The sequence below is a fragment of the Cetorhinus maximus genome, chromosome 14, assembly GCF_964194155.1.
Source record: "Cetorhinus maximus chromosome 14, sCetMax3.hap1.1, whole genome shotgun sequence".
NCBI lineage: Eukaryota > Metazoa > Chordata > Chondrichthyes > Lamniformes > Cetorhinidae > Cetorhinus > Cetorhinus maximus.
Window position 1 is genome coordinate 14,441,952 of NC_135892.1, and position 14,449 is coordinate 14,456,400.

Below are 14,449 nucleotides of genomic sequence, written 5' to 3' on the forward strand. Positions count from 1 at the left end.
ATCACTTGCAGCAGCATGTGGTATTTTGTTTTTACTTTCTTCTGGGGAGATTTTATTGAAGGATGAGAATATCACAACAAGTAGATTGGGGAGGGCTTTCTGGCCAGCAGTCTGACTCTCCCATTTTCCTGGGTTGAAGGTCTATTTATTATGCATGATCCTAACATTACTTCTGCTCTTCGGTAGGAATCTACTATTCTGGAGGAGGTAACGTCATGGTGCTGCAGTGCAGCACATTTCTAAAGGAGGATGAATCCAGGTGAAGTTTTCATTATCTCAGATGCAAAACCATTGACAGTTGCAGGGTTTAAGAGAGGGAGATGTGGTTACATCTCTGGCTGATCAGTCCAAAACATCTTTTCTACCACTGTCACAGTCTCTCTATCTCTCATTCCATTTTGTCTTTCTCTCCATTAACAGCGAGGAGGACAGGGTTAAGAGAGAGGTCTCATCTAGAATCCTAAGCCCTGCATACACCCTCAATTACATATGGGTAACTAACACTGGGAGAGGAGGTAGGGAAATGACATGTAATTTTAGGGGGTAGAAGTGCACTGGCCCCAAACCAGAAAAAAAAATTCATTTCAACCTCCCAGATTCTCGGTGTGTAAGATTTTCAAATGTTATTTACATCCTCTAGTGCTGTCAATAAACTTTGGCTTAATAATTACTTCCTTTATATTCTTACATTTTCAGACTTTCATCTACCCTCTGTGGCTAACCCACAATTTATTTTAAACAATTTAGATTTACGTTGCAATTCTATTTGCTAACTATGTTTTTCAACCAAATTCAATAAGGCCATGTACACTATTAATCAGAGTCAAGCTGCATGGGTTGAATTTCAAACAAAGCCTGGCAGTTAACTACCAGTCATCATCCACTGGTACATTCTCCTCTATCAATCAGAGTCCATTTGCTAACCAATCAGCACTCTCTTCTCATATGGTATAAATATGTTGTTTCCCTTGACACTGGTATTTACTTGTGACTTGTCCTGATGAGTGCAAGACGAAAAGCTTCAAGAAAAAAAATCTTTTTCCAGCAATAATATGCTACTGTAAGAGTTTACAGCTAAAAAGTTTTGTGGACTACCTTTTTAAATTGGCACACAGTTCAAACAATGTTACGACAGGAAATAGTTTGACATTACAAGATTTCACATATTCTAGCATATGTTCGGTGTTTTCAGTTGGCAATTGTAATTAGTTTAATTTTCTAAAGTTTATACTGTACAACAGTTAAACAATGACAGAAGCAGAGAATAAAGATGGACATTGTGCAAAGAGTTTGATTGGCCCTTGTGGTGCAATTGAAGGAGCTGTCTTTCTTTGATTTTCCATTTTAAAAAAAGCTTTGATCTCAGTTCAAGTCAATTCAAGAACATCAACTGACAAGGCGGCTTGAAACACCCCAATGGTTAGGCCTAAATGCCCCACCAAACTATGTCATTTTAATAGGCAACCACTGGAAGGTAACAAGCAAAAAAAAAGCTAAAGTAAGTTATTGAAGGAGCATGTGACTCCTCACACTTAACTGCGTTCACTCTATTTTCTATACCTCTCTATGCTTGTACTTCATTCTGTTGCCAGCAGCAATGACATGCATTGTGACTAAAAAGAAGAGTTTCTACTTTAAAGTATTGTTTTGTACTAGTTCATGTCAGCACAGGTCACAGACACAGAAATGAAAAGTCACTGGATTGCCATGGCACAAATTGTCTCGGCGGCTAAAATCAAACAAAGCCCAATTAAACTAATCATAACGTCCCACTGAACACAAGGAAGCTCACCTGGTATTTCTGGAATTGAGCATGAATTCCCAACTCTACCCAGTACTTGGTACTTTAATTACCCAGGCCAAACACTGTGAAATTGCTTCTCTGATCTGCTAATGGGTGAGAAATCCTGCCGATGTGGTTTCATGCCAAGGGGCCATTGCGAGATGCGGCAATGTTACTGATGGCATCCTAATGGAGATGACACTTCCTAAAACTCAAAGGGAAAATTAACGGGATGCAGTTTACAATACCAGTGATTGTTCATTAATTACCAATTTGCTCACTGCTGGAGGCTAGCCATTACAGTACTCCGGATAAAAGTATCAATCGATTCTGAAGACCACCCATCAACACTGATGGAGGAATGTACAGAACAATTAATATTAACTATTATCAAAGGCACTTGAGATATCTCGCTTGTGAAATAAAAGTCTTATTGGCTTAATAGTGCCACTAGCAGGCATTAGGCAATGGAATACTAGAAGATAAAACCCTTTCATTAGTTCAATACTTCAGTCAAATCCTAAAACCATAAACTATTAGAGCTGCTATCCATAATTCTTGGGAGATCTTCACCCCACTTAAACAATTACACAGTTCAAGTTTACACAATGGCCTTAACAAGTGTTCAATTCAGTTTACAAATTTATCTCTTTAAAACCATCACAGGAGTTACTATTTTAACTCCCTGAAATATTCTGGATTGATGGCATTATTGTAGACTAATGACTGAGCTAGGAATGATGCTGTTTAGCCGACAACATAAAACTCAGATTTAATCATCAAAGTGGATTTTTAGCTGACATTTTAAAAATTGAATTTTTGCTTTTAATAAAGAAAATTATTCTTTATTCTGAAAAGAGTAAATATTTAAACAAAATTTAAACAATTGTCAGAGGAATGTTTGAATCTTTGCATCTGGAGACCTTTATCTACAACTCTTTTCTTAGCTCTGTATTTTTTGTTTAAAAATTTTGCACAGTTTTTTTATTATTTAATTTTTTAACTTAAGAAGCATTGTTCAAGTAAAGACCATTCAGCCCATTAAGCACACTCCCTTTCACAGGCCATCTTCCTGGCCATAAAATCCATTAAATCACTAGAGGGAGCTTATTTCAAGAAATGCTTTCAATCTACAACAGTAACACAGTGAATTTCCACAGAGTCTGTACCATATCTCCTCTGTTCCACTCTGGCCAGACACACATCATCTTCCCCTCCTTTCCCACCTACACCCCCTTCAAATTACCCTAACAGCAAATCATTCATTATATCCTGTAGAGTTTTCTCATATGTACAAATTCGCATAACCTCTAATAAGATTCTTAACTAGATATTAATTCAGCTATTTAAAGGAAATAGTTCAACACTACCAGATGAAGCGTTTTCATTATCAGTCTGCAGCACATAGCCACTACTCTGGGGAGGGACAGGGGATCAATACATGGGGGAGGGTCTTCCCGTTGGCAAGCGGGGGTGGGGCCCACTCGCCGACACGTAAAATGGCGTGGGATGATGTTGGGTGGAACTCCTGATGTCACCCCGCGTCATTTCCTTTTTCAGGTCGGCAGGGGCACAGCTGATTCAGCTGTGCACCCACCAACCTGTTAACGGCCTATTGAGGCCACTTAAAAAGTAATTAACATCATTAATGGACCTGCCCGTCCAGCCTTAGGGTTGGCGGGCAGGCCGGGAGCCCTGGCAGGCTTAAGAAAAAGCATGAAACCTCATCCACGGGCGGGATGAGGTTTCACGAGGGTTCTTAAATATGACAGTGTCACATGAGGGGACATGTCAGGGAAATCTTGCTATCATTTGTTTAAATTTGTTTAATTTGGAGCCGATCTCCCTGAGGCAGCACTTAGCCTCAGGGAGATCAGTGCGCTCTTTCGCACGCAACATTACAGTCCTAGTTCAGTTTTAGTTTCAACAAAATATTGAAAAACAATCAGTTTGAATGGTTAAAGCCTTCCTGAAATCTTCATAATGCCCGGTGAGTGAGTGGGGGGGGCTGCCTGGTGATACAGCCCCTTGCAACTGGACAAATCCACTGGTACTGTGCCTTGCACACATTTCTTGTTTCAGTGAGTATTACCTTATATAACAGGGAGACAATAAACTTAATTGATCATTCCTTAAGACGTTCATTGGTCCCAATCTCTCAATGCTGTTTGTTTTATTTCCCTTGTATTTTCAGCTGGCCGTGTAACATATGTCTGCCCGCACAACCTGGATCCCAAGACGCTCTCTCTCATTACCTGTTCACCTACCTTTGAGACAATTTCTCTCAATCCATTCCCCTTTTCTTCATCTATTCCACGGTATCTGTCTCTCTTTCCCTGTCCCTCAGGCCACAAGAAACAAAGTTATGAGTTCCTTAGTCAGAGACAGACCCTTGTGCATATCAGGGCTGTTGGTGTTCTTATTAAAAAGTGATTATTCTTTTCTGCACGTGGTGCTGCCTGACAATTCTAAACTTTTACGTGAAAGATGAAATCGTAACCAAGCAACTTTGTCTGTTTACATTGCAGATATTGCATTAGGTCCTCCAGACAAGTGCAGCCTTCTGGTGATTGGGAAACAATAGGTTGAGGAAGAAGGTTGTACCTGGAGCCCAGGAAATAGTGTGCGTGCATGTTGTTTATGGGAAAGCTTCCCAGCACTAACCAAGATTCTCCCTTCTCCCAACTGGTGGCGTTTCTGAGTTCAGTCCACCTAATGGCTGATGATGTCCCTTCATCCCCTTACTTGCTGTTGTCCCTCAGAGGTTATCCTTATCCCCTTTTACTGTAATACCACAGCTACAGTTCCCATTCATAGCACCCACTTGCATTCATCCTTGCCATGGCCCCACTGACTTAAATTCCTTTTCCCCTCAAGTCCTGTTCTCTTCCATCGCTCCTCTCCATTACTCTCTCTCTCCTCCCTTCTCTTTGTCTCCTATTCTATACTCTCTTAAACATTGGTTCCACTGTTTCTTCATCCTTGAAGTCTTGACCATAAATATTCAAATCGATTTTGATTACCTGTGTGCAATACTAAGGAAAATGGAATAGTCACCCAGATACCTGAGGGTAAAAATTTGTCTGGGCATGTTTTCAGGCTGAGAATCAGTGCTACACCAAAATTGTTGGCCTGTAGAGACCTTTCCAAGTGACGGGTTCCCAAGGGATAGTTTTAAGAACAAAAATGGCCATACAGAAGTTATCAGAAGTAGATGAAAACATTGGGTTAATGCTGTGGGTACACACCACATACAGATACGCTTCCCCAGTATGTTTATTTGGAAGTCAACGGAATATTACAAGGGAAGATAAAACCAAACAAAAGCCAGGAGCATTAAACTATACAACTGAAAACTCTGTGGGTGCATTTACTTATGGATTAACTAATTTATGAATTAATTTATGTAGGACCATTAAAAGATCTAAAAATAATTGTCCATGAGTTTGAAACTTTTGCATTATATATTATTGGAATCAATCCTGGTTTGTAATCTGTAAAATTACAGTTTGCTTTCTGTGCCCAGTTGTTACTTTTAATGGAAGTATACGGAGAAGCTATATTTCATCCACAAACTTAAATGCTTATATAACTATTACAAATATTTATTTGTCCTTATTCTTGATGGCATTATTAAATCACTGTCAGAAAAAAACTGCATTTTTTTCCAATTCACTGTAATGCTTTCATGCCCTCTATCTATAATATGCCCTTGTCAATTTTACTATATGGCGCATCCCTCCTCTTGGAATATCAACTATACTTCAACAATACCGTTTAACATTATCACCCACCAAACAGCCTGTGTGTCTGAAATAGAATAGGTTTCATTTATGTAAGAAAAAATGAAGCTGGAGATAAAAATTCTGATTCTGAATTTATATCACAAGGTTCTGAATTTATATCACAAGGAAGCAGAACACTTTAATCATACTTTTTAACTGTAATCTTCAAATAATGCTTATCAAAGACTGCATGCAGTCTTGCATAAAAGCCAAGATTAACCAAACATACCTTTTAAAAGGAATGAAATTATAGTTAAACTTGCAGGTAAAATGAAATGCCACTTACCACTGCCCTCTGTTTTCATTTGTGTTGTGCACCACAATTTTGCTAATGTAGGTTTATTGGCAACCAGAAGCTGATTAAAACAGGCAAATATCATAACAGCCTTCTCAAACTTTTGTGACACAACCCAAAATTTGCAAATTTGATAATGCACCAAATGTTGCCAGGATAAACAATTCCTATTCGTACCTCCTTTTAAAGTATCTACTTTACTGACACATTCTACCATGTTACACATTATAATTCATAATTTAATGACTGAGCACTGAAAACTTGGAGAAGTGTAGAGAATTCTCACCTTATAACAATAGGCAAATAGAATATCATTCCTTCTTCCGGGTGACCCAGCTCACTTATTGCATGAGTATCTAACCAGGAAAGGTTCATCGTGATCCCCAGCCCATGCTGAGTGGAAGAAGGGTGTTGCAATTGGCCTCAGTATCTGGGTTAGGCTTAGAAAACCTGCCAGGATCCCTGTTTCCCATCAGCACCCAATGTAGGAAATGCACATGAATTGATACAGAGCAAGGCAAGGACAAAGCTCTGCTGTTTCACCGCCAATATACTGCTGCCATCCACTGTCAACAGTCATAACTGAATTATGGCTTTGATTGAGAAACTAGAAAGTCACGGATACAAAAACAATATTCTAGCAAAGGAAACGCCTGGAGGCGGTGTGGGCTGTGGGGAGGAAGGGGAGAAAATTAGCAAGGAAAAGGAAACTTCTCAACTGAAATTGGTAGATGTTTTCCAGAGTTGGCCACTGGTAGAGTATACCTGGAGTACAGGCTCTGACATTCACCGTTATCCCCTGCAGCCTGATTCCAATACCACGGTGCCCACTACATTAATTGAGCAATATATGACTGACGAGGTAAAAACACCATATACCTTATTGACAATGAAATCACCCAGAAATGGACGGACAGACAGTGGGGTCCATCACTACTAACTTAGGCAATACATAATATTTGAGCGGTGTGGTCATTTTAATTACAAAAGAATACTAACATAAAATGTTTGTTTGTGAAACACATGTTTCTCGCTCCACAGATGCTGCCTGACTGGCTGAGCCATGCTCGCTCTAAGCACCTGGAAGGTGCTGCACAGGCCTTGCTACAGGTTACATACCGCATATGTGCGAGCGCACAAAGAAATTTAAATGCATCATGCCTTGAAAAAAAATGGTCTCACACAACAACAGAATTTTCAAGGGAACATTGCCGCTGAATGTCTCAAGCATTTTGTTTTTATTGTGTTTGAGATATTGCTCTTGAGGAAAGTTGATGAGAAAGTTGATATCATGGATAATCTCTGCGTATATGGCCATCTAAGCAGTGCCCTCCTCCTCTGGTTTGCTGTATTCCTTACTGTCCAGTTGAGCCAGCCCCGCCATACTACCCATGACTGCAGTCAAACGATGCGAGTCAGCCAACGAAGTGTAACACTGGCAAAAACACTGGCTGTTTAAGCAAAGTGAACTTTCCAGAATGATAAATCACACAACAAAACATCAAATTAATCAGCACACTGGAATAAGAAACCAACAACTAACATATAGCAATTCTTTTAAACATCCCTGGTGAGGGCACCTTCTGTCAGTAGGCTGCCATTCATGCTGTGTGAATTCAGCACATGGACAGTGAAGCACCAGGGCATTCAAATATTGAAAACTGGTCCTGCAAGCAGTGCAAGATCCTTATTTAAATAAAATATTCTGCCTTTTAAATGATCCCAATGTCCATTCCTGGTAAAAGCATGTTCACCTCAATCAATATGTCAGGCTGTAAACTTGTAGCTAGAAATGTTTATGTGCTTCCTGCTCTCCATATTGGGACCTTAACAGGTCAGTTAGTGGCCAAAAGAATGAGTACTGTGCAGCCAGACCTGCAGTCCCATGTTTCAGAGAAATGGAATTTTAAGAGAGTAATATAAATGATTGGCTTTGGAATATTTCCTACAGATTAACGGGGAACAGGGAAGAAATTGATGCAAACATCCAGAGTTTAGGGGGGCCTAAGAAAATGGCTACAGACTACCCACTGTTTAACTGGAAACTTTTTTTTATTCATTCATGAGATGTGGGCTTCAATGGCTAAGCCAGCATTTTTATTGCCCATTCCTAGTTGCCCTCGAGAAGGTGGTGGTGAGCTGCCTTCTTGAACTGCCGTAGGCCATGTGGTGTAGGTACACCCACAGTGCTGTTAGGAAGGGAGTTCCAGGATTTTGACTGCAGCTCCAATATCAGACAAGCACCAACAGCAGACTAGCAGCAAAGAGGTGAAGTTAAATTAGATTCTCTGAAGCAAATTTTAGTTAATTTAATGGCTAACAGTTAGCCTGGTATTGAATAGAGTACTCTGTAAACACAAGCTTGGCTGTTCCAATTCAATGGAAAAGTCTGCAACTACTGAGGTAGTTGATTAATTTATATAAAAAGCCAATAGCATAAACCATGTCATGTTTTAATCCAGAAAAGTAGTTACAGACTTTTAATTGAGATAAATTTCAGAAATGTTGTGTTTCACAAGATTATTGTTCTTTACAGGGTGCACAATTTGCAAGCATTTCGACAATCCCCTCCCCTCCGGTACACTTCCCAAAAGATGCAAAGTTTTATGATAAAATTCTACTGGTAAAAAGTAAAAAGCATGTTTACTTTCTGTTCAGGGAAACAGAGAACCCAGAACATGTCAAAAAATAAATTTGGCATCATGTTAGCACCCTCCAATAATATAGTGTGCACTGAATGACATAACACTCCTAACGTAATAAAGCAAGCTATCCTCCACATCACCATATAAAAGGAGCTGATTCATAACCTAAAAGATTTACGCATGAAGGCAGTGGGCATGGCTGAGGTACTAAATGAGTGCCCTCCATCTGTCTTACCAAGGAAGAAGATGCTACCAAAGACATAGTGAAAGAGGAAGTAGTTGAGACAATGGTTGATAAAGTGATGGTATTTGAAAGGTTGGCTGTACTTAAAGTTGATAAGACCAGGGCTGGACAACGTGAAACCGAGGGTACTGAGGGAAGTAAAGAGTGGAAATTGCAGAGATGCTGGCCATAATCTTCCAATCCTTCTTCGATACAGGGTGTTGTCAGAGGGCTGGAGAAATGAAAATGTTACACCCTTGTTCAGAAAAGGGTAAGGATAAATCCAGCAGCTACAGGCCAAACAGTTTAACCTGGGTCGGGGGGAAAGCTTTTAGAAATGAGAATTGGGACAAAATTAACAGTCAATTGGACAAGGGTGGATTAATTAAGGGAAGCCAGCACAAATTTGTTAAGGGCAAACTGATTGAGTTTTTTGATTAAGCAACCGAGAGGACTGATGAAGGTAATCTGGTTGATCTGGTGCACACGGGCTTCAAAAAGGCATTCATAAAGTGCTACATAACAGGCTTCTCAGCAAAGCTCATGAAACAAAAGGGATAGTGGATGCATACAAAGTTGGCTGAGTGACAAGGGTGTGTGGGAGTAGAGGGATCTGGGAGTATATGTGCACAAATCGTTGAAGGTGGCAGGGCAGGTTGAGAAAGTGGTTAATAAAGCATGCAGGTTTAATAAATAGAGGCACAGTGTATGAAAGTAAAGAGATTATGATGACATTATAAAACAGTGTTTCAGTCTCAACTGGAGTATTGCACCCAATTCTGGGCATCAAGCTTTAGGTAAGAATGTCAAGGCACTGGAGAGGGTGCAGAAAAGATTTACAAGAATGGTTCCAGGGATGAGGGACTTGAATTATGAGGATAAATTGGGGGAGTTTGAGCTCTTCTTCTTAAAGAGAAGGTTAAGAGGTGATTTGATAAAGGTAATCAAAATCATGAGGAGTCTGGTTGGTCCAGATAGGGAGAAACTGTTCCCATTGGCAGAAGGTCAAGAACCAGAGGTCAACGATTTCAGGTGAATGACAAAAGAATCAACAGTGACATGAGGATAAACTTTTTTCAAAGTGAGTGGTTAGGATCTGGAATGCACTGCCCGAGTGTGTGGTGGAGGTAGATTCAACCGTGGCTTTGAAAAGGGTATTAGGTAATTATCTGAAGAAAAAAAAACTGAAGGGCTACAGGGAAAACGCAGGGAAGTGGGTTTAGCCGAGTTTCTATTGCAGAGAACGGGCACAGACATTTGGATTGGTCAAGTGGCCTCCTTTTGTGCTGTAACCATTCTATGATTCTTTGTCCTGTTAGATCTGTTGGTAACACAATGGACAGAACTTTTCTGTTGGCGAGCTGGGGGCGGGGCCTGCTCACCGACGCAAAAATGACGCGGGATGACGTCGGGCGGAACCCCCGACGTCATCCCGCCCCATTTAAATATTCAGGAAGGTGGGGGGACAGCGCGATAAGTTGTCCGCCCGCCGACCTGTCAATGGCCAATTGATGCCATTGACAGGGTAGTTAAATCAATTAAAGGCCCTGCTTGTCCAACTTTAAGGTTGGCGGGCAGGCCAAGAGCCCCAGCGGGAACTAGAAAAAACAAGAAACCTCATCCACTGGCGGGATGAGGTTTCATGTCAGTTTTAAAAAACTTTAATAAAGTTTTTGTGATATTTATTAACATGTCCCATCTCGTGTGACATTGTCACATGAGGGGGACATGTTTCTGGATTTTTTTATTGTTCTATTTTTAAAGTTTCAAAAACTTTCAGCAATCTCCCTGAGGCAGCACTTAGTCTCAGGGAGACGTGCGCTCTTTCACCCGCACGTGCGAAAGAGCGCACTCTCGCATTTGGGGAATCCACGCCCCCCCGCCCACACAGGAAGCGCATTGCGCTACCCGTCGGGTGTTGCGCTGGGCGTGCCTTAATTGGCCTGCCCTCTCAAAATGGTGTTGGGGCCCGTTTCGGCAGTGGGGATCGGCTGCCTGCCCGCTGCCGAGTCGGTCGGGCCCGCCCACCTGCCCATCAAGGGCAAAATTCTGCCCAATAAACTGTTGCAATTTCACATTTTGTACAGAGCACAATTCAAGTGCTACACTCAAATTTCTGTGACACATTTAAAAGTAAACAAAAACAAAGACCAACATTTGAAATATACAGTAATTCTTCAGCAATAGAGTATATATGAATCAGAATACTTCCTGCCTTTTTAAAAAAATGACATGATTGGCATGATGAATTAAAAGATAAAGACCGAGTTATGATCTGCAACCTAAATAATAATGAACCCACCCAGTGTTTGTTTAGCAGCACTCGGACTTTGCAGTCTTAAAGAATTTCGTTATTGCAGCAGAATACTACATTGTGCATTACAAGACACAAAACAGTATCCCTTCCCACTTACTGTGAGCAATGTCACAGGAGATCTGCTAATATTATCACCATTGCATGACTGAGATTATATGGCTCCTAATGAAAAGCTGCTTCTGACACCAAGTGCAATTTGATTACAAGGGAAAGAATTGGTTGAATGAAAGAAATCAGCAGGGGGTGTCAGGTGGTGGGAGAGCCAGGGGCGGAGGGCGTTAATACTGAATGGAGTGCCCCAGGATTTGGTGCTGGGGCCCCTCCTGTTTCTGATCTACATCAACAACTTAAGACACAGAATCCAAATGTAAACTGGTTATGTTTGCAGATGATACTAATTAGGAGGATTGGCTGTTGAAACAATTGAAGCACTCAGGGACCTAAAATAGTAATTAGATAAAACATGCAATTGGGTTAATGAGTGGTAGATGAAATTTGTTAGTGCTAAATGCCAGGAAAACGCATGGAACAAATATATTATGAATACTGTATAAATAGTGAAAGGTGAAGCTCAAAGGAACCTGGGTGTAATAATGGATTTAACTTTCAATGAGGGCAATTTTCTTCTTCAGTTGTCTTAAAATTTAATTTGGTTTGCACTGCTTTAACATCCCCTGAATCTCAAGTGTTTTTCTTAATTACAACAGTGACTACATTTCAAGCATTTTTCATTGGCTGTGAAGTGCTTTGGGGTGCCCCGAGGTTGCAAAAGATGCTACCTAAATATGTACGTTCTTTAGAAGTTGACTCCAAAGATACTGCTAATGCTCCCATAATAGTTTGTACTAAAAGCAACATTTCCTTATTCAATCACCAAAACGACGTAACCCACCAAATATATTATACTTTACACAGCTTAAAGTGGCATGTACTCGGATCGTCAGGAGCAATGCCACAGGAGATCCATTAGTAGATAAGTTGTATTCAACTTTGAGTACTTTGGCACAGTTCCAAATATTAATGTCATAATTCAAGTAGTCAAAAAAGTTGATAACATTCACTCTACCAAAAACAGCATTTCCAGCAACAGCCCTTAGCATTTAGCTTCAATTCAAGTTCAGGACGTTTATAGCCTTGAAGAAATCTTGTAGCGTTTAATGAATCTCGTGGTGTTAAAGGAACAGACTAGGTTATACACATGCTGTCCTTCAGCAACATAATGCGACATAGTATAATGCTCCTGATCTAAAACACCATAATCCTCTAACTACCAGCAACACCACAATAAATCTGTGCCCATTATATAACAATACACTGTGTATCCCATGTATAATGCTCCTGTCGTCATGAAACAGCATAGCCTAGGGTAAGTACCGTCATAAGGGGTCTACTTGGACTACAAACTGTGTCCCAGTAACTGCAATTTAAGACTATTACCTCACTCAAATGCTTGTTGCGAGCTGGTGTTATTGATTGGATGGTTGACTGTTTATTTCCTGCTTTTAAAGCTGCATCCCTCCTTGCCTGTTCCAGGAGAAGTCTTGCTCGCTCTTTCAGTTCTTCCTGTCTTGTTGCTATCCTCTTTTTAAAGAAAACCACAAATATAAAATCCATTAAAATTTGCTTATTTTACAATCAGCAAGCAATATTCCTTTGTCTACTGATATTAATATGGAGAAATTTATATTATTGTAAATAGCAAGAAATGTTAGACACTATTTTACAATGTTGGACAGATTTTCCCAGATAATCTCAATCATGGTTTTAGCTCAATTGCAAAATTATTATGCATGCATTAAATCAATCAGATCACAATTAATTTTTCCATTTTTGGTAAAAAAAATGACTTTCCTGTGAAAGACTTTGCAGCAAAGAGATATATCAACTAAAAATAATTGCCTGGCAATAACAGATTCCACAACTCTGTTCTGCATGGAAAAACAGACTTCAGATCAGCAAATGTTTCCACATTTGCACATTCAAGATCCACTAAGCAAGGACTTCTTTACTGGGAAAGAAACAAAATCACATTCCATTCTACCCCTGTGCATCTACAAAATGAGCTATTTTAACCACAGCAAAAGTTTGAAAAATGTGTTCAAGAAAAACAAACATACCCTTAGTTATCTACAGTGCAGGTCTAGGCTTTATGTTGGGCCAGCAGAAGGCTGAGATGGGCATTTTTACCATCCTATGTGCACCATAGACCCTCATTTAACTTCCAGGTGGGTTAACTTGGATTTGAAAAGGAGGAGTTCTGCTGGATAGCCACAGGGATTGGGTGCTGAGTTTTGGAAGTTGGGGGAGAAACAGTACAAGGATTGTCATTTTCCAGCAGGATTGATGGCTAGTGTGCACTTGTGTATTGGGAAGGTGACATTGCAAAGAAGGAAGGAATGGATTGCAACTGCGAAGCAAAAAGTAACTTGTAAAATTTAAAATTATATCTAGAAAAAACAGGATTGCACTCTCATTGGTGAACACCGGAACAAGAACAGGTCATTCAGCCCTCTAAATTATCCTGTCATTTAATTAGATCATGGCTGATCTTAACACCAACTACTCACCTTGGTTCTGTAATATTTAACACCCTTGCCGAATAAAAATACTGTGCACCTCTGAGAACATTAAATGACCTGGAGAGTAGGTAAATTGATGCCAACCCTGCGCTACTACAGGCGTCTGTATCAACATCTGGTCTCTTCCCTCAAGTGTCCTCACTATTTTCCCAAATTCTCTACCACTTCTCAAGTTTACTCCAAGCTTCCTTTGCTCACTGGAAATAGTCTCTGTACATCATGTACCCCATAACTATAAATTCCAATTCCTGGCATCCCCCTGGTGAACCTATGCTGCATATTCCCTATGGCTTTAATATCCTTCCTATAATGAAACATGCATAGTGTCCGCAGTACTCTAATTGTGGCCTAATCAGCGTTCCTACCTTTACTTCTTTTTTTTTACTTGTGAGCTTGTAAGAAAGGCAATGTAATAATTGTGGGGTCTTTAATCTTCATATAGACTGGACCAATCAAATTTGCAAGGGTGGTCTGGAAGATGAGTTCATAGAATGCTTTCATAACAGTTTCCTGGAGCAACAAGTTATGGAACAGGCTAGGGATGAAACTATTTTAGATTTAATATTGTGCAATGAGGCAGGGTTAATTAGTAACCTCATAGTAAAATGTCCACTGGGAATGATCATAATACAACTGAATTCCATATTAAGTTTGGAAGCGACACACTCCAGTCCCAAACAAGAATGTTGAACTTTAACAAAGCCAATTACAGAGGTATGAGGAGAGAGTTGGCCAAGGTTGATTGGGTAAATAAACTAAAACGTATAGCAATAAATTAACAGTGGGAAAGAAACAATTCAAAATCTTCAACAAAAATTCATT

General features: G+C 40.0%; 1 protein-coding gene across 1 annotated transcript in view; it reads right to left on the reverse strand.

The window, feature by feature from the left end:
• The window catches only part of ehbp1 (EH domain binding protein 1), a 387,240-nt gene that overhangs the window by 122,953 nt on the left and 249,838 nt on the right, over positions 1-14,449 (reverse strand). The window contains exon 16 of the mRNA XM_078556541.1: positions 12,486-12,629. Coding sequence (XP_078412667.1) covers positions 12,486-12,629 — 144 coding nt within the window. The remainder of the gene's footprint in view (positions 1-12,485; positions 12,630-14,449) is intronic.